The following is a 27,344-nucleotide window of genomic DNA, read 5'->3' on the forward strand; positions in this document are numbered from 1 at the left end:
CCGTCTGTTGCACAATTTTAATTGTTCACAGTTTGAGATTTTTTGCGGTTTTTTCCCCGGCCAGATTTGTGCATTTTCATGTTCGATCCCAGTCAAAGCACAGCGGACCAGCACGTTTTCTGAGTAAGCAGTCACTCTTTGTGTGTGTGCCCCGAGCTGGGGTTCACTCGAATGCATAGGAAATAATTGCATGCACTTTATGCTAGAGAACGCTTTCCTCCCCTGTTGGTGGTGCCAAGCCCCGGTTTATTTGATACTTTAAAATGTTTCGCCGCATAGAGACAGAGACCGGAAGCGCTTGTTGCTACCGTTGCGATGGGACTCTTTTGCGGTTTGGCCATTAGAGCTTGTGCTATTCGAAGCAAAAAGTGCGAGCCACCCAATGAGTAAACAAAACACAACCACCGGAGCCGCTACGATGACGATGGTGGTCATGATTCTTACCTCTATAGTACTCCCGTTGCGCGCAGTAGTAGTGTGGCCTCACAAGAAGGAAAGCGCCAAACCGAAGAGATAGGGCGCGCATTTCCGTTTTACACCCGCCCGGTTTCAGCTAATGGTGTCTTGCTGCTCTGCTGAGTTCAGTCGCTCGGGACCAAATGAGAACGAAGCGTTGCTTGAGAAGTTTTGTTTCGGGAAGATGACTTTTTGTCGGTCCTGGAGTGCAGCAATGTTGATACGCCTCGATGCTCTGATTGCTTGCAAATTTGACGGCGATAGTTTAAATACTTTGCCAATTTAGACGTATATATCGCATTCAGCGTAATTCGTTCATTGGTGCTCTGATGCCAATATTGACTAAAACAAGATATTTAGAGTTGTGAAGCACCAAGATTTAAATCGCTAAAAGCTACCTTTATTGTTGCCGTAGTATCAGCAGGGTTTAGAAATAGCTGAAGTGTTATTCCAGACTTTTCACACAATTGGCAGAAAGTGTTTTTACGAAGGACTCACATTTTTCTTACCTGAAACACAAAAAAATTAATATAAAAAACTGCATGACTTACTTACCTTACCGATCAGGCTAAGGCCGGGGTGGCCTCTGCTGTACATAGTAGTCGTCTCCATTCCACTTGGTCCATGGCTGTGCGTCTCCAGTTCCGCACTCTGCGTAGGGTCCGCAGATCGTCCTCCACTTGGTCAACCCACCTAGCTCGCCGCGCTCCACGTCGTCTTGTACCGGTCGGATGACTCTCGAGAACCATTTTAGTCGGGTTGCTATCCGACATCCTGATGACGTGACCCGCCCACCGTAGCCTCCCGATTTTCGCGATATGGACGATGGTTGGTTTTCTCAGCAGCTGATGCAGCTCGTGGTTCATTCGCCTTCTCCAAGTCCCGTCTTCCATCTGCACTCCGCCGTAGATGGTACGCAACACCCTCCGTTCGAAAACTCCAAGGTCGCGTTGGTCCTCTGCACGTAGGGTCCATGTTTCGTGCCCATAGAGGACAACCGGTCTAATCAGCGTTTTGTAGATAGTCAACTTCGTGTTACGGCGAACTTTATTCGATTGTAGAGTTCTGCGGAATCCAAAGTAAGCACGATTTCCTGCCACAATGCGCCTCTGAATTTCTCTGCTGATGTCGTTGTCGGTGGTCACCAGTGAGCCCAAGTACACAAATTCTTCAACCGCCTCGATTTCATCACCGTCGAAATAAATTCGGGGTGGCGGGCGCGGTAATTCCTCCCTGGAGCCCTTTGCCATCATGTACTTTGTCTTCAACACATGAATGACTAATCCGAATCGTCTAGCTTCACTTTTTAGTCGGATGTACGTTTCCGCCATCGTCTCAAATTTCCGAGCTATAATATCAATATCATCAGCGAAACCAAGCAGCTGAACGGACTTCGTGAAAATCGTTCCACTCGTGTTTATCCCCGCTCTCCTTCTAACGCGATCTGTTCAACATTGAGCACGAAAGACCATCACCTTGCCGTAACCCTCTGCGAGATTCGAAGGGACTCGAGAGTATCCCTGATACTCGAACTACGCACATCACTCGATCCATCGTCGCCTTGATTAATCGTATCAGTTTATCCGGGAATCCGTATTCGTGCATAATCTGCCATAGCTGTTCTCGATCGATTGTATCATATGCCGATTTGAAATCGATGATAGCGATGTGTGGGTATTCGCGGCATTTCTGCAACACCTGGCGGATGGCGAACACCTGATCCGTTGTAGCGCGTTCACCCATAAATCCATGAATAGAACGGATAACTCTACTTTTTTTTAATTGCAAAATTCCATAAGATTTATCGAAGTGGATATCTAACCACAGCACCTCTAATGCTCGATTGATAAATTTCGATGATGGTTCTTTCTGCACGAATCCACCAATAACATGGATTAAAACAAGTTGAACGATAACACTATCCTCGAGAGCAAAAGGAATGAAAATACCTGCAACTAACTCTATGGTAAGAAATATTTGTCCATGCATGGGTGAGCAAGGAAGTAAAAAGGAACAAATTAACTTTGTTCGCCATGCTCTTCTGCAAGCTATTAATTTTTGGCAATTTACTCTTGAACAACGGATGGACGGACACCAGAACCGGTTCCCATGCAACAGAAAAAAAACTGCTTTCTACGCAAACCTTTTCGGTCTGGCGAATTGCTGCAGTCTTTGTCTCCTCTTCACCTTCAGCTTGGACGTTTCCGGAGATTTTACATCCCGTCAGCAAAAAAACAGACGTTTAAAATCCTCTCAAGCTTTAGCAGAGGGGCGGAGCAATAAAATTGATATTTAAAAGGATAACGCGTACGGACTCAAATTGCCAACGTAGATTGATGTGCATTTCAGTAATGGGGTTCCGTCTGCATCTCCGGATGCATTTGGATGGGTTCCCTGACAGATCTATGTTCATTTGCATGAGATCATTTGTTTAACGCTATTTCTTCTTTATGTTTTATTGACTTTAAATTCCCAAAGGTTACGCCCTTCACTGGCACTTTCTACGATGCTTTCGGTGCCATCCTCAACAGCGGCTCTCCAACGTACTTCAGCGGACCTCACTTGACCGCGATTAACGTCTCCTTTGTCTGACATCTAGCACTATTATGGAGCCATAACTCAAACCTATATGATAGAGACCACTACATGTTACACCCCGATGCATCTACTACGACGAGGCGTCCCCACTGAATCTGCGATCTAGCTTGACGAATTACAAACCTCTGGCCCGAAGGACATTACCAAGTTTACTGGTCTTCTCGCATAGGCGACGAAGTTGTCTATTTCAAAATCCGGGAGTAATCCTGGTCGTGAAGCACTACATTCGTGGTACGCGAGATTAAAAGGGTAGCTAAAGTTCGTAGAAAAGTACTTGGAGCCGACAAGCGTGTGGCCCTCAATTATCCAAGCAGAGAATCGAGGCTGAGATCCCTGCGTAACACTGCTGCGCCAGCCACCTTCCACTTGGATGGGACCAGCACAGCGGACCTGGTTACCATTGCTAGCGGTCTTGGCGGATAGTTTGCTGAGCTAGCAGCCTTCAAGACTTCGATTCTCTAGAGCCTCGCTAGTAACTTTTTAACGGATCGTACCTTCAGGGTCATAAAAGGGGAAAGCTAATCGGATTCTTTCTGGGAGGGCCACAAGGATCGGTAATCTCAGTTACCTTATTACTAATTTTAATGAATGGGGTCTTCGAAGACCGGTATTTCAGGATCATCTCCGGCCTTTTCCTTATACGCCGACAGACGTCGCTTGTGTCGAAGCAAGCCTGCTGCTCTTTCGGTATCGAATAGTTGCGGGCCTCCGCTGCAAAGCCATCATAATAGCGGAACATACCGCAGGAAATACCAGAACCTACCTGCTAGAAATGGCAAACAGTCTACTTCACAACTCTGCTGGTGTCATACTACCAAGAAACGTCAAGTTCCACTGATCCGGAGAGTTAAATTGGCGCCAGTCAAAGTTAAACCAAACTTCAAATGCGAGATACAAAACAATTCCAAAGCCGAAGACAGCTCTATTCAACTACTACAATGCGTTGCCGAACTACCTCTATACCAATGCGTCGCTGTATTCTCAGGGTGTCGGCGTGGGAGTCACTATGGAAAATTTGGCAATCAGTAGGAGCTTGTCGATTTCGTTACGAAAAACCGTCGAATCCTAGAGATTTCTGTCGATCGCAGTCTACTTACAACTCGATCAGAACGCTCTAGTCGATGAACAACCGCTATTTCAGGATTATCTCCAACCTCCTCCCGTCTTCGCCAGCCGACGCCACCTGCGTTGAAGCAGGTCCGTTGCAAGGCTATCGCTATAGTGAAGCATACCGCAGGAACTTACCTGTTAGAAAAAGCTAACAGTTCACTCCACCACACTACCGGTGTCACAATACTACCAATCACCAAGTGTCAATCGTTCGCAGAATAGAGCAAGGTATTTACATATTCTAAGGTAGTCTTAGATGTCAAAACTGGCTGAGCGGCCATTATTTTTTTACCGTGAGAAATTCTGAAAACAAACACCCCCCCCCCCCCCTTCACAAAATTCCTTTGAAATTTGGCTTCCTCTGCTTTTCCCCACAAACTAAACGTCCTGCTTAACCTTCCATTATATAAAAACCTTGGAATAGAGCTTGCTGACGTATATTCACATCTCTCTTTCAAGCATGCAGGCGGGATAGGATTTGTTTTCATCGGGAAACCTTTCCTGATGACAACAAATCCTATTCCGCCTGAGTGTTTGAAAGAGAAAGGTTAATAAACGTCAGCAAGCTCTATGCGACTGGCGCAGGTTAAAGTTCGAATTCGAATGTAAGAGCAAGATACAAAACATTGTTTCAAAGCCCACGACAATCCGACGCCGAACTACAGTGTATCAAACAATTTTTCATATTTTTTAAAGTGAATATAAAACCCCAAAAATGGATGCATATGAAAACCTCAGATATAAGATGTAACACAAAAAAAAAATCATCGAGTACATATTGAGATATAATGTTTTAAAAATGTGTTCAAAAATCTTATAAGTTTTACTAAAAGTTCTATAACTTTCAGAAAACTTATTCGATCTCGCTAAAAATTTTGCTAATGGAGCTTTATTATATGATTCATGATTTGTCAAAATTTCAGTGTTTCTGATTGACGCATAAAAAAGTTATAAGCCAAATGCCAAATGAAAAATTATTTTGACGAAAAATTTCCTGTACGGAAATATACACTGTTCTTCGTACTAAGTACGACAATCATCAGCGACGATACCTACACCTCGCTGGATTGCTGGTTTCACAGGGTGTTGATATGGATGTTACTCTGGAAAGCTTGACAGCAGGGATCTGCCAAAGCAATGTTCGTTTTTTTTTCTGCCGAGGTCGCGGCCGTTATCGTTGGCGCCACAACACCAGATCTTGATTACAGACTCAGAGAGCTGTACATCAGCCTTACAATCCGAAAGACTTCAGTATGCATGGATTTAGCGAATATTTAAGGGGCTTTATATGTTCGGGTTACGAAAAACATGATGTTTTTAATTATTTTGTCTTAAAGTATAGGTTCCAGAAATACTTTGTCAAATTTTTATAAAGATCGAAGCAGTAGAAGTAAAGGTATAGTGTTTTGTGTCTCGCTGCCATACGAGCGCGTAGTGTACGAGGGGTGGCCAAAATGTTTCGGATGAGCAACTTTTTTTTCTCTAACAAAATAATTCTACATGCTGTAACTTTTCATAGAGTGCATCAATAATTTTGACTGTTTGTCAACCTATTACATGTGCATCAATGATACAAATTTGAGCTGGTTTGGTTGATCTTTCGCTAAGCTGGAGTCGTTCTAGTAAAACACTATTTTTAGGCAACTAATTTCTGAACTGTTATATCTCGGAAACCAGTGAACCGAACTAAATGATTTTTTTACCGTTGATGAAGGGATGAATCCTGAAACTAGCTCGAATCGTTTGTAAATAAGATTTACAAGTCAGGGTCGAATTTTCCAATTAGAACATAGTCCCTTCCAAATACAGAATCTGAGGAACTCACTAACCAACGGGAATTAGTTGGAGTGCAATGCGTACCCCAGTGATGACCCCAACAAAAAGAATTTTAAACGAAAGTTGTTTCTTGTAAATTACTCAAAAGCCTACAAGAGAATCAAACCAACCGTATGACCAATAGTGAAGAGGCCTGAAGGCTCCTTTTCAAGCCCGAGGAACGATAACACAAAGAAATACCTTATCAAACCAAGGATGTGCTCGTGTAAATAATACTGCCTAACACCATCTTACTTAAACGCTACATAATTGGATTTATTATCCTCCTATATGGGCCCTAAGGACATCACGTTAAATAGGGTATACTTGCGTGGGGGGCGGCCTGCCCATTTCAGGAACACTGAACGCAGACACACCCGGAGGAGTCCGGTGTATTGAGGATGATGCTGGCTTCTGTTGACGGTAGGGTCCTGGCGGGGCACTTTCTGCGGCAGTTTGGTGGCTTGGAGGGTGGAGGTTCTAGCGGGACACTTTTGGCGGCGGTTTGGTGGCCTGGATGGTGGAGGTCCTAGCGGGACACTTTTGGCGGCGGTTTGGTGGCTTGGATGGTGGAGATCCTAGAGGGACACTTTTGGCGGCGGTTTGGTGGCTTGGATGGTGGAGGTCCTAGCGGGACACTTTTGGCGGCGGTTTGGTGGCTTGGATGGTGGAGGTCCTAGAGGGACACTTTTGGCTGCGGTTTGGTGCTACTGGCTTCAGGCTGTTATGTAACCGGCGGGCGGGGCTTCAGAGAACTGACCACGACGTGCAGAATGCTCGCTACGGAAGCCGGACGAGTAGCTTGGGTCTAGCTGGAGGCCCCAAGATGGCCGATCAGCGATGGCGGACTCGTCTTTGTTCTCGGTGTATTGAAGCCTTCAATGGTGGAAACGTCTGGAATCACCTCGAGGAACGTAATGGCGGGCACGACCAATGGCGGCGGCCACCGGTGGCGTGGTATGACCCTTCGGAAGCGACTGGCTGGATTCTGTCGAGACCTCTGAATAATCGTGAATCTCTTTCGTGCGCATCCAATTGGCCAGACGAACACTTGCTTCCTACCGAGTAGAATAGACGGTTCCCGAGGGAATCCAGGAGAAAAGAAAAAGGCCCTCTGTAGGACCTTTTTCTATCTTATTTTTGGGTATAACGACGATTGTAGAAAGGCTTTTTTCCAGCTTTAAACGGTATTGGTCGTACGTACTATTTTCTTTTTAGGCACAATTTCCGTACTTCACCACCGTACTATTTAGCGTATTTAAGAACCTTTTTTTTACTATCTCATAGATATTAGTTTTGACACACGACGCGCACTACTTCACTGTATGGTCGGCGACAGAATAGAAAGATGCTCTCGGTTGGGCTGAGGATTTATCGTATATCGTAGAACAAGAAACGAAGGGCAACCATCGGGAAAAATAACCGATGATTGACGTTTCATCAAACCTTCTACCACAGACAAACAGACGTAACACCTTGAACGATTTTCATGGAAATCCATCGCCCAGTTCACACTACCACCACCTGGTGGAAAAGTTGCACGAATCACTGTGTTGTGCAATATCGTCAACAGAAGGCGCTAGTGTGAAACGTCAAACGCGAACAAAAACGATGCGCGCGCCTCTGGTTGTGAAAGCCACAACTATGAAAATTTAAAATGATCGTTAAAAGCGTGGTCGATGGAAATTTCGCAAGTGTTACGTCTGTTTGTCTGTGCTTCTACCTTTCGTTTATCTTTCTTGAGTTTTGTTAATTGGCGCCATCTATGTTTCATTTATTATTTTATGCTGGGGTAGGCATTTCTCCCAGTGTTTCAAACCGCTGTCAACAAATTTTTACTCAGATGGGCTGAATGGGAATGGAACGTGAGTGCCACATCTGTCACTGGTGAGTGAAAGCAGGCACTCACTCTATGAAATAATTGACACACAGAAAAATTAAATGGTTTCGAACCGTGGTATTGGCTTGCGGTGGAGCCGACAAGTTTTGTAATTGTAACCGTTGGTTACAATCCGTGGATCGAACTCAAGTCAATAAAGGATTAGGTCACCATTTTCATACTGTAGACGGGATACCCCAGGATGTTCCATGACATTCGAGGTAGTGTTTTCCACGGGACCTGTAAAATTTGTGGAATCAACAACTTTGCTGAGCACATCCTCCATGTCAACCCAAGCAGCTGTACATGATTTCGGGGAGTATTCGTGATGCCCTTGGCGCCGATATATCGATCACTCGTGGCCCTACTGTACATCACGAAAGACGTTAGATTCTACTTTATGGTGGTTTGTTACCCCAGCATCCCTAAGATTGCTCGCAGCCTGGCTGGTGCGGTGACTTCAATTGGGTCTGTATTACGCGTCCAGCGTGTATCCAGCATTTACGGTAGCTACGATCAATCTTCAGTTTAAGGACGAGGTTGCTAAAGATAAAAAATGGCAGGCAGTATGGCACTCACTTGCTTCTTCCCTCCTCCTTCTTCTCGCCCAAACCATCGACGAGTACGAAGGTTGACAAACAAATGTATTAAATTAAGTTAGCTTACCTTCCTAAAATGTACTGGAATTGCTACTTGCGGTAGGCTATTATATTTCCTGTCCATGAAGTAGTTTTTCGTTTTAATAATCATTGCCATATCACAAATTCGTGCCAAAATTCAACACTCGAAACAGTATTTTATAGACAAGCGCTCCGCGCATTCTTTTCAATACACAATTAAATTCACTTCTGTATTCGCCAGTGCCATCAAAATTTGATCATATGATGAAAACTTCTCACTTTTTCATTTACGCCTCCATTTGTCGCCGATATATCACGTATTTTCCACATTTCGCCATCGAATCGTTTTTGATCGCGGTTAGGAATACAACTTGCTAGAACTCAAAAGCGTACCGTAAAATTGAGTGTTGTTGTTCAACGCTACTCTAAATTGATTGAATCATTGTTCACGTTTTAAAGGAAAACGGATTTCTTTACCCTTTTCTGCAAACTTTTGGAATATTGTGTTCAAAATTCAAGCCAATGCGATGTCAAAGTGTAACAGAGCAGTTGGTTTGCTGTTTATTCATTGTTTTTTTAAGTGGATCATATCATCCCATTCCACGGTAGACCAATTCGATAGAAGCGCACGAGAACAAGGGAAAGAAATGTCAAAAAACGGAAATAAAACGGTACACAGTGCGATTAGTTTATTCAATACTGGACAACAAAAAAGTATTCATGAATATTTGAAAATATTTTTGAGTGTGCTAGTGACCCTACATAATAAATGTATGGGAAAATTCCAACATGTAAAGCTGCTGATAAATAATCGATAAGCCTATGTTTGACAGAGACATTCTTTCCTGTTTTGGACTGGGCACACTACACTGTGCGCCGCTTAGTTTGTCAAACCGAAGTGGGTGGTTGGGTGGATGATTCGAGTGGGGGACAACATTATTGTTGTGTCTTCAGGGAGCTTCACAGCAATGCCCAATCTCGGAGGGCTATTGCAAAAAGAAGTCCAAGAAGTGCAAATATAGTCGAAGTATCCTATTTTCAGATGGACAACTTCTATCTGGCTGGAACGCGAGTATGCGCGTATCATGCCTCGATAATGTGTGCTTGTCAGAAACGCAACGCACACACGTCTCAGAGCTAATTGTGATATGTACATGTATTGGCTTGTATGTTCGCCACCTACATTACAACGCCTGGGGGAGGGGGTCGGATGCTAAAACCTCAACCACCTTGGGTAGAAGAGACCCAAAAGAGGCATTGTTTGACCCACACTCCTTTATCGAACATGTGCAGTGCATGGCATGAACCTTCTCAACCAAACTCAACTCATCAATGCCAATGACCGACCCGTTGTCGTTAAACGATTCTTCCAGGTTGCCGATTCTCCATCAAGAAGTTCCAATTTTGTCTGACACGTTATAGGCAGACATTTGGCCAGCGAAATATGCGGAAAATTTAATCATTGACTCGAATATGTTCTTCATTATGACCCTCAGGCAGCTGTTTCAGATTGTGACCGGCTGTTACCGGGTCATTCGACGTCCTACATGAAAAATATTAAATCATAACGGGATTCTTGTACCAACTACGTCGTTTATTCTCTCCAATGACATACTACATCACATCACCAAAATTAAGGCTTCATAAGGAACAAGGACAATCTAGAATGACACCGCATACAATAATTACCAAACCTGTCCATCGACAGCAAGTCTCTCATCTGTGAGCATCCGAATTCCTCTTCGCAAAAGGAGGAGCTTTAACCGTCGAACCGTACTGCCTCAGAGATGAATTATGACTTTAATTGTAGAGGGCAACCGAATAATGGTCCAGTAGTGCGGTGCGGTGGCTGATGGAGATGGAGATTGAAGATGCACAGGAGAGATGAACGATAACGACCCGGGTCCGGTCCGGTGCAAGTTGGTCAGTTCGGTAAACGGGTATGATTAAATGCAATTACAAATTATTGTTTGTGGCTCTGGAACCGACACTCAGGAAGACAAGGAAATGCAACGTGTGCATACTGCTTACATATGTAATGTACATATGTACGGTACGAATGAACATAATTGTTCATCTTTGCTCAGTCCGGTATTGCCATGCGGCAAAATGCTTCCACTTACGATATTATCTCCCGCCGCCATAGGCCAGGATCGCGTGTGCTGGAATTGCCGTCGAGCCTACGTACGATGCTCCCAGAAATAGGGCTTAAATATGTTCGTGTCCTCAGTTGGCAATTCGTATAACCAAAATTTAAATGAATTTACTTAATTTTACGGCACAGAAAAAAAAACAAGTTCTAATTTAAGTACCGAAGGGTGTAAATACATTACGATGAAGTGCATTTGAGCAGTCGCGCAAGCGAACAACACCATGATATACATATAACCAGACCTGCACAAAAACAATTACGCCTTTCTGAAAAATCCTTCTGAAACAATTGCATGCTGAAAAAAACCGAGCTTATCTTCTGCCTTAACTGGCACTTGCTCATCCAATTTCGAGCTTCCTTCAAACTTTGAACACCACCGCCCGCTCCGCAAAGACAGCAGCGTCAAGAAAAGAAAAGCTGGACGCATTCGAGTGCGGTCTGGCGTGCTGGTGGCGGCATACAAACACTCATGGTCGGAAGCCATTGCATTGGCTGCTCTGGTCTGGTGTGTGCAGTCAGTGCATGCTATGGAAGATCACCGCCGCCGGGTAGACGGTGGCAAATTGTAAATAAGAAGTTCCTTCCTTTTGCACTATCAGTAGTGGACTTATTTGCCCTCAATAACTCTATCTTTGCAGCAAACTTTTCCCCTCGCGAGATGTGGAAAAAACGTCTCGAAGAAAAAAGTTTTAATTAAGTTTTACTTGATCTGGTTACCGCGCATCAACGATTGTGGAGGCGAATGATTGCGTTTCGAATAATTTATCAACTTCATTGGGAATGTCTCTTAGATACAATATGTAGTGGATAATCCGTGATGGGCGGTAAGAACAAATGAAACAGCACAAAAAACGGACTTGACAGTAGATTACCGCCCTTAGTATGTATATTTGACTGTATAAAGTCAATAACGGCGTAAATAATGCGAGCGCTATTTAAAAAACATGTTGTCACCCAGGTATTTTTTTTGCAAATGCGAATAACGCAAAATGAACAGATATGAAATGCGTAATTGTTACTTTTATGTATATAGATCTTAATTTTTCTAATAATATGAAATGAGCTCACCAATAAAAAAAACCGTGAAATTGTGACCACATTCAGGACACGGCTTCGAAGTCTCACTATGATCCAATGTTAAGCGCCAAGTGATGTAGCGAAAATGGAACACAAAGAAAACTTGTACAGTCAACTGAAAGCTGTCGTGGATAAGATCCCAAAAGGTGACATTCAGATCCTCATGGGCGACTTCAACGCGAAGGTTGGTTCCGACAACCCATATTATGAACACATCATGGGACGCCATAATCCCGTCCTTAAAAGTCGAATATCAGCAAGGACCTCAAGCAGGCCTTGTCGAGACTTCGGAAGTCAACGATTGCGGCCAAGAAGGGCCATGAAAAACTGATAGTAACTATGGCAACAGCAAAGCCCGTGAAGCTGTACGTGCCGTAATCTACCCAGGCATTTGCATTCGGGGGTAGCCCGAAGTGTACGCCAGACGCGATTACTTACGACAAGCAATCGAAGAAACATGGGAGAGGAGAGAGCCGTCAAGTGAGAAGCTACCTGGTGGTGCTCGCAAGGACAGGAAAATGCTAATTTCCGAGTAATGCCGGCGGATCGGAATGCGACCAGGCGTCCTGGAAAGCTGAAAAGAACGTGCCTTAAACGATCAGCCTACAGGCTAAGGCTAAGGCGGGTCAGGAAGAGGATGCACTCTGTACCCCAGTGGATTGGAAGAAAAAGAAATGGAACATGAGCGCAGGAACACCAAGCTAATGATAGGTAGGTAGCAGTGTAGCTGCCGGCTAAGAGTAGGACTACTAACCCCAATTCAAGGTGTCAAGCAACCCGTGCCGAGGAATGAGTGATCGAGGGGGTGAAAAAGATGCTCGATTGTTAACGGAGCCTATACGGTACCTAGGCGCCCCTTTTTGTCCCTGTTAACGCCAGTTTTAGCCAAATCTAACTGTAAATTAGGCTCACAGTTCTGTTGAACGCTTTTTGTTTTGATCCCGATTCGCGATGAGCCACTTCGCATTATTGCATCTCACTTCTCATCCATGTGTGAAATGAGAACATTCTCAGGCATGCCGGTCTAGGCTTCATGTTGCATACAACAATTTTGAAATGACGGTTATGTTCATGCTTTTCGTTCGATTTACTGATCCTCGGTCACACAAGCATTTTCAACTGCAACTTGCATATAACACTGATCTAAACAAGTCCCAATCTTGTCTAGGATGAGGCTGGCGATTTTAACGTTTATGTTCGTTTGTTGTGAGTCGTAGGTTTATTGTTGGTTTCGTTTCGTTCCGTTCACATTGTCTGCATTGTTTTTAACACACTTTCCAAAATTCTGTAGTTTTTGAAAGTTTTTCTGTGCACAATAGTGTTTCGTGTCCGAAGAATGTTCCACAGGTTTCATCACAATACCACCGCGAATGGCATCACAATTACGATGAACAACATACAACATGGCTTCACGGCACAATAAATATCCGGTTCGAAGGACCAAAAATTTTGACGCACATTCCAACGTCTGTAGGGTCGATGCCGTGAATCTGGTGGTTCCTTGTGAACACTTTATATTAACAAACAGTATATTTCGGTCAAGTTACTAGCTAATTTACGAACTAATTGTTCTCTACTGAGGCACTTTGTGGGCTTTTATAGTCTGAAAGGCCATACAATTTGGCGGGAAACCCGAAATGTTCTCGAAGTATCATAAAATGGTCATGATCTATGGTTTTCTTGTTATGCTCATCCTATTAGAATACTGGACTGATAGGAAATTGATGCTTACCTTACCGGTCAGGCTAAGGCCGGGGTGGCCTCTGCTGTACATAGTAGCCGCCTCCATTCCACTCGGTCCATGGTTGCTTGTCTCCAGTTCCGCACTCTGCGTAGGGTCCGCAGATCGTCCTCCACTTGGTCGATCCACCTAGCTCGCTGCGCTCCACGTCTTCTTGTACCGGTCGGATGACTCTCGAGAACCATTTTAGTCGGGTTGCTATCCGACATCCTGATGACGTGACCCGCCCACCGTAGCCTCCCGATTTTCGCGGTATGGACGATGGTTGGTTCTCTCAGCAGCTGATGCAGCTCGTGGTTCATTCGCCTTCTCCAAGTCCCGTCTTCCATCTGCACTCCGCCGTAGATGGTACGCAACACCTTCCGTTCGAAAACTCCAAGGGCGCGTTGGTCCTCTGCACGTAGGGTCCATGTTTCGTGCCCATAGAGGACGACCGGTCTAATCAGCGTTTTGTAGATGGTTAACTTCGTGTTACGGCGAACTTTATTCGATCGTAGAGTTCTGCGGAGTCCAAAGTAAGAACGATTTCCTGCCACAATGCGCCTCTGAATTTCTCTGCTGGTGTCGTTGTCGGCGGTCACCAGTGAGCCCAAGTACACGAATTCTTCAACCGCCTCGATTTCATCACCGTCGATATGAATTCGGGGTGGCGGGCGCGGTGATTCCTCCCTGGAGCCCTTTGCCAGCATGTACTTTGTCTTCGACACATTAATGACTAGTCCGATTCGCCTGGCTTCACTCTTTAGTCGGATGTACGTTTCCGCCATCGTCTCAAATTTACGAGCAATAATATCAATATCATCGGCGAAACCAAGCAGCTGAACGGATTTCGTGAAAATCGTCCCACTCGTGTTTATCCCCGCTCTTCTTATTACACCCTCCAAAGCAATGTTGAATAGCAAGCACGAAAGACCATCACCTTGCCGTAGCCCTCTGCGAGATTCGAAGGGACTCAAGAGTGTCCCTGATACTCGAACTACGCACATCACTCGATCCATCGTCGCCTTGATCAACCGTATCAGTTTATCCGGGAATCCGTATTCGTGCATAATCTGCCATAGCTGTTCTCGATCGATTGTATCATACGCCGATTTGAAATCGATGAACAAGTGATGTGTGGGCACGTTGTATTCGCGGCATTTCTGCAACACCTGGCGGATGGCGAACATCTGGTCCGTTGTAGCGCGTTCACCCATAAATCCAGCCTGATATTGCCCCACGAACTCTCTTGCAATCGGTGATAGATGGCGGCATAAGATTTGAGAGAGTATCTTGTAGGCAGCGCTCAGTAGTGTGATCGCGCGGTAATTCCCGCAATCCAACTTGTCGCCCTTTTTGTAGATGGGACACACGATACCTTCCATCCATTCCTCCGGTAATACTTCCTCCTCCCAAATCTTGGTAATGACCCAGTGTAGTGCTCTCACCAGTGCTTCTCCACCGTATTTTAGAAGCTCGCTTGGTAGTTGATCTGCTCCAGCGGCTTTGTTGTTTTTCAACCGGCCAACCTCCTCAATCTCTTGAAGGTCAGGGGCCGGAAGTCTTTCGTCCTGTGCACATACTCCTAGATCTGTTACCACGCCACCTTCGGTACTTGCAACGTCGCCATTGAGGTGCTCATCGTAATGCTGCCGCCACCTCTCGACCACCTCACGCTCGCTCGTGAGAATATTCCCGTGATTATCTCGGCACATGTCGGCTTGTGGCACAAAGCCTCTGCGCGAGCGGTTCAGCTTCTCGTAGAACTTTCGTGTGTCCTTAGCGCGGTACAGCTCTTCCATCGCTTCGCGATCTCGTTCTTCCTGCTGGCGCTTCTTCATCCGGAAGACTGAGTTCTGCCTGTTCCGCGCCTGTTTGTAACGTGCCTCATTCGCTCTCGTACGGTGTTGCAGCATTCTCGCCCATGCTGCATTCTTCTCGTTTTTCAACTGTTCACATTCGCCGTCGTACCAGTCGTTTCTGTGATTCGGAGTCGCGAAGCCTAGTGCTGTAGCCGAGGTACTACCTATGGCGGATCGGATGTCCCTCCAGCCATCTTCAAGTGTAGCTGCGCCAAGCTGCTCTTCCGTTGGTAGGGCCACTGCTAACTGCTGCGCGTAGTCTTGAGCCACTTCTACGTTACGAAGTTGCTCGATGTTGAGCCGCGGCGTTCGACTTCGACGCGTGGTGATAACTGTCGAAAGTTTTGAGCGCATGCATACAGCGACTAAGTAGTGATCCGAATCTATATTCGCACTGTGGTATGTGCGGACGTTGGTTATATCCGAGAAGAATTTACCGTCGGAAATTGATGCTATCTGCTCGAACAGAACTATGAGCCTAATTTACAGTTAGATTTGGCTAAAACTGGCGTTAACAGTCCCTTACTGCGTGAATGTAGGGCTCTGGCTTGGCGGACCTTTTTTCCCGTGCTACTCGTTGGATTCATACACGAACAACAACAAAAATCAAACATCTAGTGGTAGTGGCGAGGCTAACCCCTCCGCGAGAAGCGGGTTGGCTAGGTCTTCTTTAAGGAGAGGACAAGGAGTAGTAGGGAGCTGTGCACGTTGTACCAGAGTTGACTACCAAATTTCCTCTCCGGCTAGTTTGTAGGGTGAGATAGTGGATGGAGCGTGATGATGATCAACTGAAATTGAGATAGGCTCTGTGCGATAGAGGTGGCTAAGCAGCAACTTGCTTGTTTCATTGACTTTGCGTCCTCGAAGTCCAACATCAGCAAGAACTTCAGGCAGGTCCTGGTGCGTCTTCGAAAGTAAATTACGGCAGCCAAGCAAAACCATGGGAAACCCATGTGAGCTGCAGCAGCAACAGAACCCGCGAAGACAAAGGTTACAATGTCTGCCCAAACGGAAGCCGTCAGCTGAAGAGCTACCAGGTGGTGCCCGCATAGCTAAGTGATAACTAACCAAAAAAGCCGGTAAGTCTGACCCCAGCCAGGCATCCCGGAAAGCTAGGAAGGTCCGGCCCATCCCGGACTGCAGAGAACAGAAGGTTGTGACCATTGTTAGGCCCTCAGCGACTACAAAGTAGGACGGATCAGCGGGAGGACCCCCCTTAGGCTATAGCGGAAGAGGAAGAAATGGAATCCACTAGATGTGTAAGGAGCGTAGAATCGCCAAACCTAGGAGGCGTAGGAGGGTAGGTGCCAAGCGCGAGAAGAACGACGCGTTCGTCATCAAGACCGAACAGTCGCAGTCTAAGTACCCGGACGTCTTGACGGCGATGGATCTGGGAACGGACGTGCGCAGTATTTGACGTACTCGTACGGGTGAAATGATCCTCGAGCTCAAGCGCGGCAAGGAGCGAAAAGGCCGGTGCCTTTTCCCAAAGTCTGGCGGAAAAGGTCCTTGACGAGGGTGTCGAGGTGAGTTCTATTACAGCGGAAGCGACTCTGAAGGTGAGGAACCTAGATTAGATCACTGACGCAAGCTGTGCAGGCAAAGCGGCGGCGAAGGCCATAAGGCACAAGACTACACGTGTCCATCCACGTGTTTGATTTGCTAAGGGAAATCCACGAACAACAAACACCCAATGGGAGGTCCAAGCTGCCCGACCTTCAGAAGACCCATAGCTCACAAATCACAGTGCAAGTAACGCAGCTGAACCTGCAGCACTGGGATGCAGCTCAGCAACTGCAATTTCTGACTAAGGGACAGATATCGCCATCACATTGGACCCATACCGGGCACCCACAGGTAATGGCAAGTGGGTCGCTGATCGGGCCGGCTATTCGCTACAGTATTGACTACAACAACAGCAGGCAGCGGGTAAAGGAAGAGGCCGCCAGACCAAGGCCAAGCCCGCGTAGCTGGAAGACATCATACCTCAACGACGAGATATTTAACGACGTGCTCCGCCGTGAGCGATAGCTACTCAGTTTAAGCAGATGAGCAGGTAGTGGGGCTCTCGCGTGCGTGTGATGCGACCATGCCTAGGAAAGTCCCCCCTAGAAATGAGAAACCACCGGCTTAAAAGACACGGACACGTTTAATGCTTCCAGTGAGCTATTTGCTCTTTGAAGGAAGCACGACACTAGACAACGGACTAGCATGCAACGCCCAGTGGCACAGCCGAAAAGTTTTCCTGACAGCTGCGGCGGGAATCGAACCCGCGCTCCTTCGCACGATGCGGCTAAAGGCTTGGTGACCTTAGCCGCACGACCACAAAGCCACATAGCCACCGGCTTACTGGTGGACTCAAGCGATTGTGGACCTGCGCCGTGCCTGCGTACGGGCTAGACGGCGGATACAGCGAGCACGAACTGAGGAAGAGCGAAACGAACGGCGGGTTGTGTTTGCCGCTGCTAAAGTTGCGCTGAAGATTGAGATAAGGGCAAGCAAAAAGGCCTGCTTTAAAGGTATTTGTCAGAGTACAAATGTGAATCTGTGTAGTGATGCCTACAGGATTGTGATGGGCAAGACAAGAGGTGTAATGGCTCCTACAAAGCAGTCTCTACCTCCAGAGATGTTGGACGGGATCATCGAGGGGCTTTTCCTGCGTCATGATCCTAGTCCTTTGCCTCCTTTCATAGGACTGTGGGGGACTGGGGTTGGCGATGAAGAGAGGATCACCGATGAGAGACTTGCTGAAATTGTAAAATCCTTTAGGCTGGCTAAGTCACCAGGAACGAACGGATCCTGGGATGTTCAGGTTTGCTATGCAGAAATGTTTAGACGAAGGAGTCTTCCTAGAGATTTGGAACCGGCAGAGCCAGGATCTAGAGACAAAGGTGGGGAAACCAAAAAGCATTAAACTGGTATCCGGTAGCACATAAGCCCAGAGGCTTATGGTGACGCCGAATCAGCAAAGAAATAAAAGAAAACGATATAAATTTGGCCAATCGCCCAGGATGTTGGTCTTTCACTTCAGCCCTCTGCACCACCAGCTTCAGATAGCTCGTGAGCATACTTTAGCCTCTTAGTCAGCCAGAAACATCCGTTCGAAACTTTATCTGAACTTAGTGGTTCTTGAATGGGAAGAACTACTTTACGTTACTTGGGGCATTACTGGTCAAGTACGGTTATTCAAAAATTTTCAATAATATTTCACTACGCATAATACTGGAGTCTTGTAAGTTGTGAACATTCCTTGCTTCCATCCGGCTATAATCAGGTATTTATCCACCAAAGTCCATCAATCGTAAACGTTTCACTACTAAGCAATAAACTTTCCCAATCTCGCAGAGCTTTTTAGTTCAAAAACCGGACACGGATTCTGCTCTGTTTCTCAGAACCACAGAAAACAACTCTTCGACGAACCGATGCTGCGGTGGGTATCTATTTCCAAAGCTAACGTGATAGATACCTAGATAGCAAAGCACACCTTGAAGGTTCTCGATTAATCGATGCGGCTAGCAGAGTGCACTCTATGATTGAATGGTTTGTATTCATCGATTAGAGCGAGCGAGCTAATACATTTCAGAATAATAGATTTGTATTTCTGCGATTGACGCAGGATAAACTTTTCGGGGGAAAGTTTTGGCAGGCGCCGACGATATAATAACCAAAGTACGAAATATTAAATTGATTCTGTTGAGAGATTTATCAAGCGATGGGGATAAGGTCAATGGCAATCATGTTATTGGACCATAGTATGCATAGTTAAAAAAAGAAGTATTGTACTATATTAGGAAAAAGTCGAAAAGTCGATAAATTTATAAATTATAATTATTTTTTAGGTGATATTGGAATGATAACAATCGCAAATTCGTTTTTACCAAGGTCAATGTCGAGAGAAAAGGAAAGCAAAGAAGTACAAACAAAGTTATACCGGTCATTATGAATGTTGATGAATGAGACGGATGTGAAATTTAAATCATGTTCTCACGTGAAACATGAATTGAACTGTTGCCACTCTTTTTCTGAATTTAACTTTGTAACTGTTCAACTATTTCTGCCTTTAATTGTTAATCATAAAACCAATATCGGTAAAACATTTAATCCTTACGCGGGATGGAATATCAGACGCCAGATGAAAATCAATTATAACTTCATCCTTCATTTTCAAGAGCCGGAGGTTACTTCTCCTCCTCCTGACCCATGACGTTGAAGGTGAATATAAGGTAAATGGTTTTGCTTGATCCAAGCCTGTGCACAAAATGTACACAAAATTTGCAAAAAAACAACAGTTTCTCCTGATGGGATGCGAACCAACGGCTACTTGTCTGCTGAATCCATACATTAACCAATTAAGTCACATCTATAGCTCAGTGAAGTAAAAATTCAAGTCCATACATACCAGCCAACTGAAATATCTGGTAAAGCGCGTAATGACTGACAATCCCAACTATTACAGTTCTGTTAGGTAATGTTGTTTTTATCAGGTAAAATTTATTAACTCAAATCTATAGCTATGTACTATTTATTTTTAGACCAAATTTTCTTTCGTTATCTGAATAAAATTTTCAGAATAAAAAAATGATACAAGAACAAATCAATGTCATCTACCTTAGACAAACTGCTACTGGACCCCACGATACCCATAGCTAAACCTATCGTACACCTAACAGCCATTTCATCGCGCAATCTTCACCCTTTGGATAAATTTCCGCCAGGGGTATAACATCATCCAACCATCAAGGAAGAATCCATCGGTTCTTCGAAAATCAATATATAGCTGCAGAGCAGAGACATAGTCTTATGCATCACCATCATCGTCGTCGTCGTCGACGCAAGTGCCCTAGGACCCCAATCAGTCCACCACGGATAGTGGCTGGCTAGCAAGTAATCACCGTTCCTACTACCGCATCGACCGGTGCACCACAGCTTCAGTTCAGGTGCGATGACGACGCCTTCGATCAAACCCTGTCAGCGGGGTGTGATTCCACTCGAATTAATGCTGATTCTTCTTTATTCTTCCGAACCAATCATAACCCCTAGGGGCGAAGGTGCGATGATAGCGATTTCTGCTGTAGTTGAAAACGTCTTTCTAGGGTGAAACAATCAAACTCTGTTGATGCCAGGTATTACAATGCGGCTATGATTTTGTATACAAAAAGGATTGGATTGGATTTGGATTGGATTTGGATTGGATTTGGATTGGATTTGGATTGGATTTGGATTGGATTTGGATTGGATTTGGATTGGATTTGGATTGGATTTGGATTGGATTTGGATTGGATTTGGATTGGATTTGGATTGGATTTGGATTGGATTTGGATTGGATTTGGATTGGATTTGGATTGGATTTGGATTGGATTTGGATTGGATTTGGATTGGATTTGGATTGGATTTGGATTGGATTTGGATTGGATTTGGATTGGATTTGGATTGGATTTGGATTGGATTTGGATTGGATTTGGATTGGATTTGGATTGGATTTGGATTGGATTTGGATTGGATTTGGATTGGATTTGGATTGGATTTGGATTGGATTTGGATTGGATTTGGATTGGATTTGGATTGGATTTGGATTGGATTTGGATTGGATTTGGATTGGATTTGGATTGGATTTGGATTGGATTTGGATTGGATTTGGATTGGATTTGGATTGGATTTGGATTGGATTTGGATTGGATTTGGATTGGATTTGGATTGGATTTGGATTGGATTTGGATTGGATTTGGATTGGATTTGGTTTGGATTTGGTTTGGATTTGGATTGGATTTGGATTGGATTTGGATTGGATTTGGATTGGATTTGGATTGGATTTGGATTGGATTTGGATTGGATTTGGATTGGATTTGGAATGGATTTGGATTGGATTTGGATTGGATTTGGATTGGATTTGGATTGGATTTGGATTGGATTTGGATTGGATTTGGATTGGATTTGGATTGGATTTGGATTGGATTTGGATTGGATTTGGATTGGATTTGGATTGGATTTGGATTGGATTTGGATTGGATTTGGATTGGATTTCGATTGGATTTCGATTGGATTTGGATAGGATTTGGATTTGGATTGGATTTGGATTGGATTTGGATTGGATTTGGATTGGATTTGGATTGAATTTGGATTGGATTTGGATTGGATTTGGATTGGATTTGGATTGGATTTGGATTGGATTTGGATTGGATTTGGATTGGATTTGGATTGGATTTGGATTGGATTAGGATTGGATTTGGATTGGATTTGGATTAGATTTGGATTGGATTTGGATTGGATTTGGATTGGATTTGGATTGGATTTGGATTGGATTTGGATTGGATTTGGATTGGATTTGGATTGGATTTGGATTGGATTTGGATTGGATTTGGATTGGATTTTGATTGGATTTGCCCAATTCAAGGATTTCCATAAATTTATGTTCTCAGATCCTTCCATATTTTCATAATCAAATTTGATCTGTGAAATCTAAATTGTTGTCAAGCGTTTTCTGAGTAAAAGTGCGATTAGCTCAAAATCTGCTCTTGTTAGAACCTCCATCCTAGCCTCTCAGTCCTAACCCATCGATGTACGACTAACCGTTGGAAATAATTAAAATGAAAACTGATGCTGCTTTGACACCGCCATGAACAAACCTTAGCAAGTCACTTATTAGCTTTGGCATGACGGAAAATGACGCACCTTAACAAGGCAAACAGCTTCCTAGCAGGACCACCGACTAAACATAGCTGGGGCGGATGGATGGGGCACACCCACCGAACGTGTCAGCATCCTGTCGGAAAATCGTTTGGTGCTAAAATATGCATGTCTATCTCTGTGCCATATTAGCGCTCAATTTATTAAATGGTCACGAGTCACCGTTCAAACGCCGTGTGGATGAAAACAACGTTTCACGATTCAAAAAAAAAACTCCGTCCGGTTAGGACGACAGGTAATCACATTCTATGTGTCTAACGATTTCTTTTTTCTCTTCTTTCGCTGCTTCCCGTTTACAGGACTGCCACGGTGGCAAGGATAGCCGACGGGCACCGATTCAGGATGACACACAGAATTACCAAGTGGAAAGTGGATACCAAAACCTGACACACACCACCGTCACGTTTCGACGCCCGCTCGAGACGTGCGATCCGCATGACGTGATTATCGGGGTAAGTTGAGCGCACTCAATGTGCTGCTGGTGCTGCACTCTCAGCACTTTTCTTCGCTAAAATATGACGTGTGCAGTATGCCGACAGGCTGCCAGATCGTCGTTCGTATGTGACTGGTGTCAAAATGAGCAATGTCGCATATGACAGATTTGCACTATCATGACTTTAGAGCCGGTGACGACACGTTTGTCAAAATTTTATCATAACCTCAACTTCGTCTACGCCTCGTGGTATCGGTTAACCGAGGATTCATTCGCTTGATCTTGCCATGCCAAGAATGTCAGTTTTTCATTTCATTTCAACCACACCTTGGCTCCTACACATTATTTTCCAAACCGACACACATATATCTTGAACGGCACATGTAGTTCGCAGATTATTGAAGTATGAAAACTTACAGCGGTGTATCAATCTGGTTTTTATGAGGCGATCAACGATAATCAAAACGTTTTCTCTACAGCAAACCCTACCGACCAACCATCAGTTAATTGATTTCAAATCATGATTTTGAATGAGTTTACTGCACGTAGTCCAGCCCCAATAATTCTCGGCACCAGTGCCGAATTTCCAGCAAACTCAAATGGAAAATCACTTCGGCAGCCATCTTTGTGCTGACGAAGTGCACTCGCCTGCGTGTAATACATAGGCGAAACTACCGGGGGTGCCGGGGTTGCCAGGCACCCCCTAGAATTTGAACACATTGCTGTGAAATATGGGGCGATGAATGATGAATGGATGAGCTAATGAATATTTGTTTGTAGTGCACCCCCTGGCATACATAGGTAGTTTCGCCAATGGTGTAATAGTTGTTTTGTGCACTTGCGCGGCTTCAGAGTGAACGTGTAGCTAATTGACTGTGGATCCCGTTGCGGAAATGTTGCGGGAGATGATTACCCACGGAAGTGCGTTTGGAAAGTATGCGGCAAGTGATATTTTGATTTGTTTTGCTGTGAGGTGCCGGGAATTGACGCGGGTGCCCAAGTAGTTCGAAACCCTATATTGTTCATGAAGGAGCCATTAGCTAACCATTTCTAGCGTGCAAAGATTTTGTAAATCATGTCGAAATCACCGTTCATTGAGCCGTCGCAGAGGCGAATGTACTTTTAAAAAGAGAAACTGCAAGAAGAAGTTCACTAAAAACCACTAAAAAATTTCAATTAATATTTTTGCCCACCAGATCATAATACGCCATCACAGTAGTGCAACGAAGAAATCTTTCTTTGTGGCTGTGAAATACGATGCTTCTTCGTATGCAAAAAATCTTCGCACACATTTGCTTGCATCCTCCCTAGACAAAGACAACTTGTTGTTTGTTGCAGCAGTGAAGTCCATCATTGTAGTGCTACAGAGCTTTTGTGGAGTTTGAATTGGAGGGTAGTTCAACAAGTGAATCTGGCGCAGTGAAAATTGAACGGTGATGAAGAACAATTCGGCTAGCTGCTACTTTAGTTCATTGCGTTCGTCGTACGCAAAACAATAAAAACTGTCAACTCGTAAGTAGAGTGGAATGAGTTGAAACGCGATATTTTGCATTAATATTCTATTTCCCGTGGGGTGTCCGGCCATTTGTCCGAACGCCACTTGGTCGAATGCATTGGCGTAGCTAGGGGGGTTCCAGGGGTGCCTGGCACCCCCTAGAACAAATTTGGTACCCCCTAAAATTTTTCCTTGACAGTCACCTGAAATTTAAAACTTCGCACAATAATTCCAATATTTATTACTGCCACATTTGAACAAAACTTAAGCACAACCGGAATTACTTATATAACTATTGAACGTTTTGGCGTTTTAGATATTAGTAAGAACAATCAACAGACTTCTCCATAAATTCCTCCAGAAATACTTGTATCTATTGATACAATGATTTCTCTAGGCTTCCTTTATGGATTCTCCCCGATATATATTCAATAATCTTCCCCTAGGATACTCCAGGCAGTCCTGATGGGGTTGTACATGCTAGAAATTTCTGCTGAGATTGATCCAGCAAATTCTGCTAGGATTTCTTTGGAAATTCTTACTATGATTCTTCTCGGAATTCTTCTAGGGGTTCCTCTAAAAAATCCTACTGGGATTTCTTCAGGAATTTCTGGTGGAATTATTCAAACAATCTTCCTAGGGTCTGTTCAGAGGAACTGGTGATTCTTCGAGGAACTGTTTCAGAGATTTCATTGAGAGATTCTTCCAGAAATTTCTCATGAAATTCTTCCAGGTGCTTATATTGACCTTCCTCCGGGAATTGTGGCTAGGATTCCTCAAGCAACTCCTGCTGCGATACTTCCAGCAATATCTCTCCTCTAAAAATTCTCTCTGTGGTACTTTCTGGAATTCTACTAGGAAAGTTCTTCCGGAAATTCTTCCGGAAGATCTTTCTGATATTTTTCTATAAAATCCCTTCATTGATTCTTCCATACATTTCTTCAAGGATATATCCAGGACTTTCTACAGAGGTTCTTCCAGAAATTCCACACGGGTTTTCCCCAAGAATTTATATTGATCTTCCTCCATGAATTTTAGCAGAAATTCTTCAAGCAATTCCCATTAGGACTCCTTCCTGGGATTTCTCCTGGCATACTTACTTGCTGCAATGCTTTCGGGAAACCTTTCTGAGATTCCTCCTGCGATTCAATCAGGGATTCCCCCAATATACTTCTATCGATTCTTTCAAAGAGAACTGTAGGCATTCCTCCAGGCATTTGTTAGAGGAACTTCTCTTAAGATAGCCCCTGGCATTGCTGATACTAGGATTTCTCTAGAAATTACTTCTATGATAGCTCCCGGAATTCTAAGAATTTCTCCTGATATTCCAGCTTTGACTGCTCAAGCAATTCATGCGGCTCTACCAACTATATTCTTCCTCCAGAAATTCTAACTGTGGTACTTCCGAAATTATGCTGCGAATTCTCCCAGAGCTTTATCCTGGCTTTTTTGCTGAGACCTTTCCAGGCAATCTTCCTGAAATTTTTGTAGAAATTTCTTTGGTTGCTCCACCAGGGATTTCTCTAAGGACTTATCCAGGAATTCCTCCTGAGATTTTATCCAAAGATTTCTCCAGAAAATGCTCATCGAATTCCTGCAGATATTCTTTTTGGCCTTCTTCCAAGAATACCTCAAACAACTCCTCCTGTGGTTCTGCCATCAACTCCTTCAGAAATTCTTCCTAGTAATTCCTGTACGAATTTATCCTAGCATTATGGCTGGAATTCTTCCTGAGATTCTTTCAGAAAATCCTCCTGCGATTCTCAGGGCCTTTTCAATAGATTCTTCCGGAATACCTCTACCGGATCTTTCAGGGACTCCTCTAGGTATTCCATGGATTTCTTCTTTGGGTTCCCCCCGACATACCTGATGGGGTTTCTCAAGAATTTCCTGTACAGTTTTCTCCAGCAATTCCTTCTAGGGTTCCAGCTGAGGTTTCTACAGTGATACATCCCAGAATCCTCCTAAGAATACCTCATAAGATTTTTCCTGTGATTTCTTCAGAAACTCTCCGGTGATTCCTCCAGGATTTTTTATCCAAGATATTTTGTCCATGGATTCTCTCATAAACTTCCCATGCGATTCCTACAAGAACTTCTCTTGGCCTTCATCCAGGAATGTCAGCTGGATTTCTCAAGCTATTCCAGAATTCTTTTACGGATTCTTCTAAGAATTTTTCCAGAGAATCCTTCAAAACTTTGCTGGGATTATTCATGACAATCTTCCTAGGAGTCTTGCAGAAGTAGTTTCGGTGTGTCCTCCTGGAAATCCTAAAAAAATATGGGATTTCTCCAAATATTTCTTGTTGGACTTCTCCAGGAGCTCCTCTTGGCTTTCATCCAGGAACTTCTCCTAGGATTTCATAAGCGATTCCTGCTGCTTCTAATGTTTCAGGAATGCCTCCTAGGTCTCCTCCAGAAATTCTTACTGTGATACCTGCAGGAATCCCTCTAGAGATTTCTTCTGGAATTCCTACCGGCATTCTTCTAGCCAGTTTCCCTAGGATACTTCCAGAAATGCCTTAGATTCTTCCAGGCATTTCTCTAAAGACTTATCCAGGAATTCATGGATTACTCTAGAAATTAATCATGGTATTACACCTGGAACTCCTCTTTGCCTTCTTCAAGGAATTCTAGCTGAAGGAATTCCAATAGAAATCCCTAAACGAATTTCGGAAATAGTTGATATTTCCAGAGAAATCCTAGGAGGTATTACTAGAGAGATCTCTAGTGAAATCTTATAGGAATGTACGGGAAAAACTTGTAATTAATTAGAAGGCACAGAATGTTGCTAATTGACAAAATGAGAGATGAATGTGTGGGATTCAAGAACACACGGCTCCGTATTTGCTAAACCATAGCATGGCCATTTCTTTGAGGGTTCCTTCCACATGGTTGTTTTTTTTTTTTGAAAATTTCTACGGTAGTTTCATTGGAACCCAACAAACATTTTAGCTTTATAGGAGAGGAACAAACCACTCTTAAGCAAACTTTAATGTAAGAAACTGATATTCAGCTAGGGTAGAAGCTTCAGTTTTGGCCAGTCCGGAGTTTTGGCCATAGTGCGGTATTGAGCCTGTTGCGATCTAAATCGGCGTAAATTTATTTTTTACTAGTAGGGTCTTGTACCATTTGGGCAGGTGTACCCATTTTGGGCACTTGCCGCTATAACTAAGTCAATTTCAAGCCGATTGATTTGAAATCTTGTAAAGAGTTAGGCACATACAGTATCTAACTCTGTACACGATTTCAAATCAATCGATTTGAAATTGACTTAGTTATAGCGGCAAGTGCCCAAAACAGGTACACCTGCCCAAATGGTACAAGACCCTAGATCCTAATACAATTTGATGATTTCAGCTGTGAAAACCATACATTTTGATTGAAAACTGGAAGAAAAAAATATATTTCCTTAAAAAACCAGCTGCCATATATCAATTTTGG

At 44.1% G+C, this 27,344-nt stretch overlaps 1 protein-coding gene across 1 annotated transcript in view; it reads left to right on the plus strand.

Annotated features, from left to right (window-relative positions):
• LOC109401562 (MOXD1 homolog 1) overlaps window positions 1-27,344 on the plus strand; it is a 156,458-nt gene that overhangs the window by 100,085 nt on the left and 29,029 nt on the right. Inside the window, exon 2 of the mRNA XM_029868356.2 lies at window positions 22,273-22,425. Within this exon, the coding sequence (XP_029724216.2) occupies window positions 22,273-22,425 (153 nt within the window). The remainder of the gene's footprint in view (window positions 1-22,272; window positions 22,426-27,344) is intronic.

Source organism: Aedes albopictus, chromosome 3, assembly GCF_035046485.1.
Source record: "Aedes albopictus strain Foshan chromosome 3, AalbF5, whole genome shotgun sequence".
In the NCBI taxonomy this organism is placed as follows: Eukaryota; Metazoa; Arthropoda; class Insecta; order Diptera; family Culicidae; genus Aedes; species Aedes albopictus.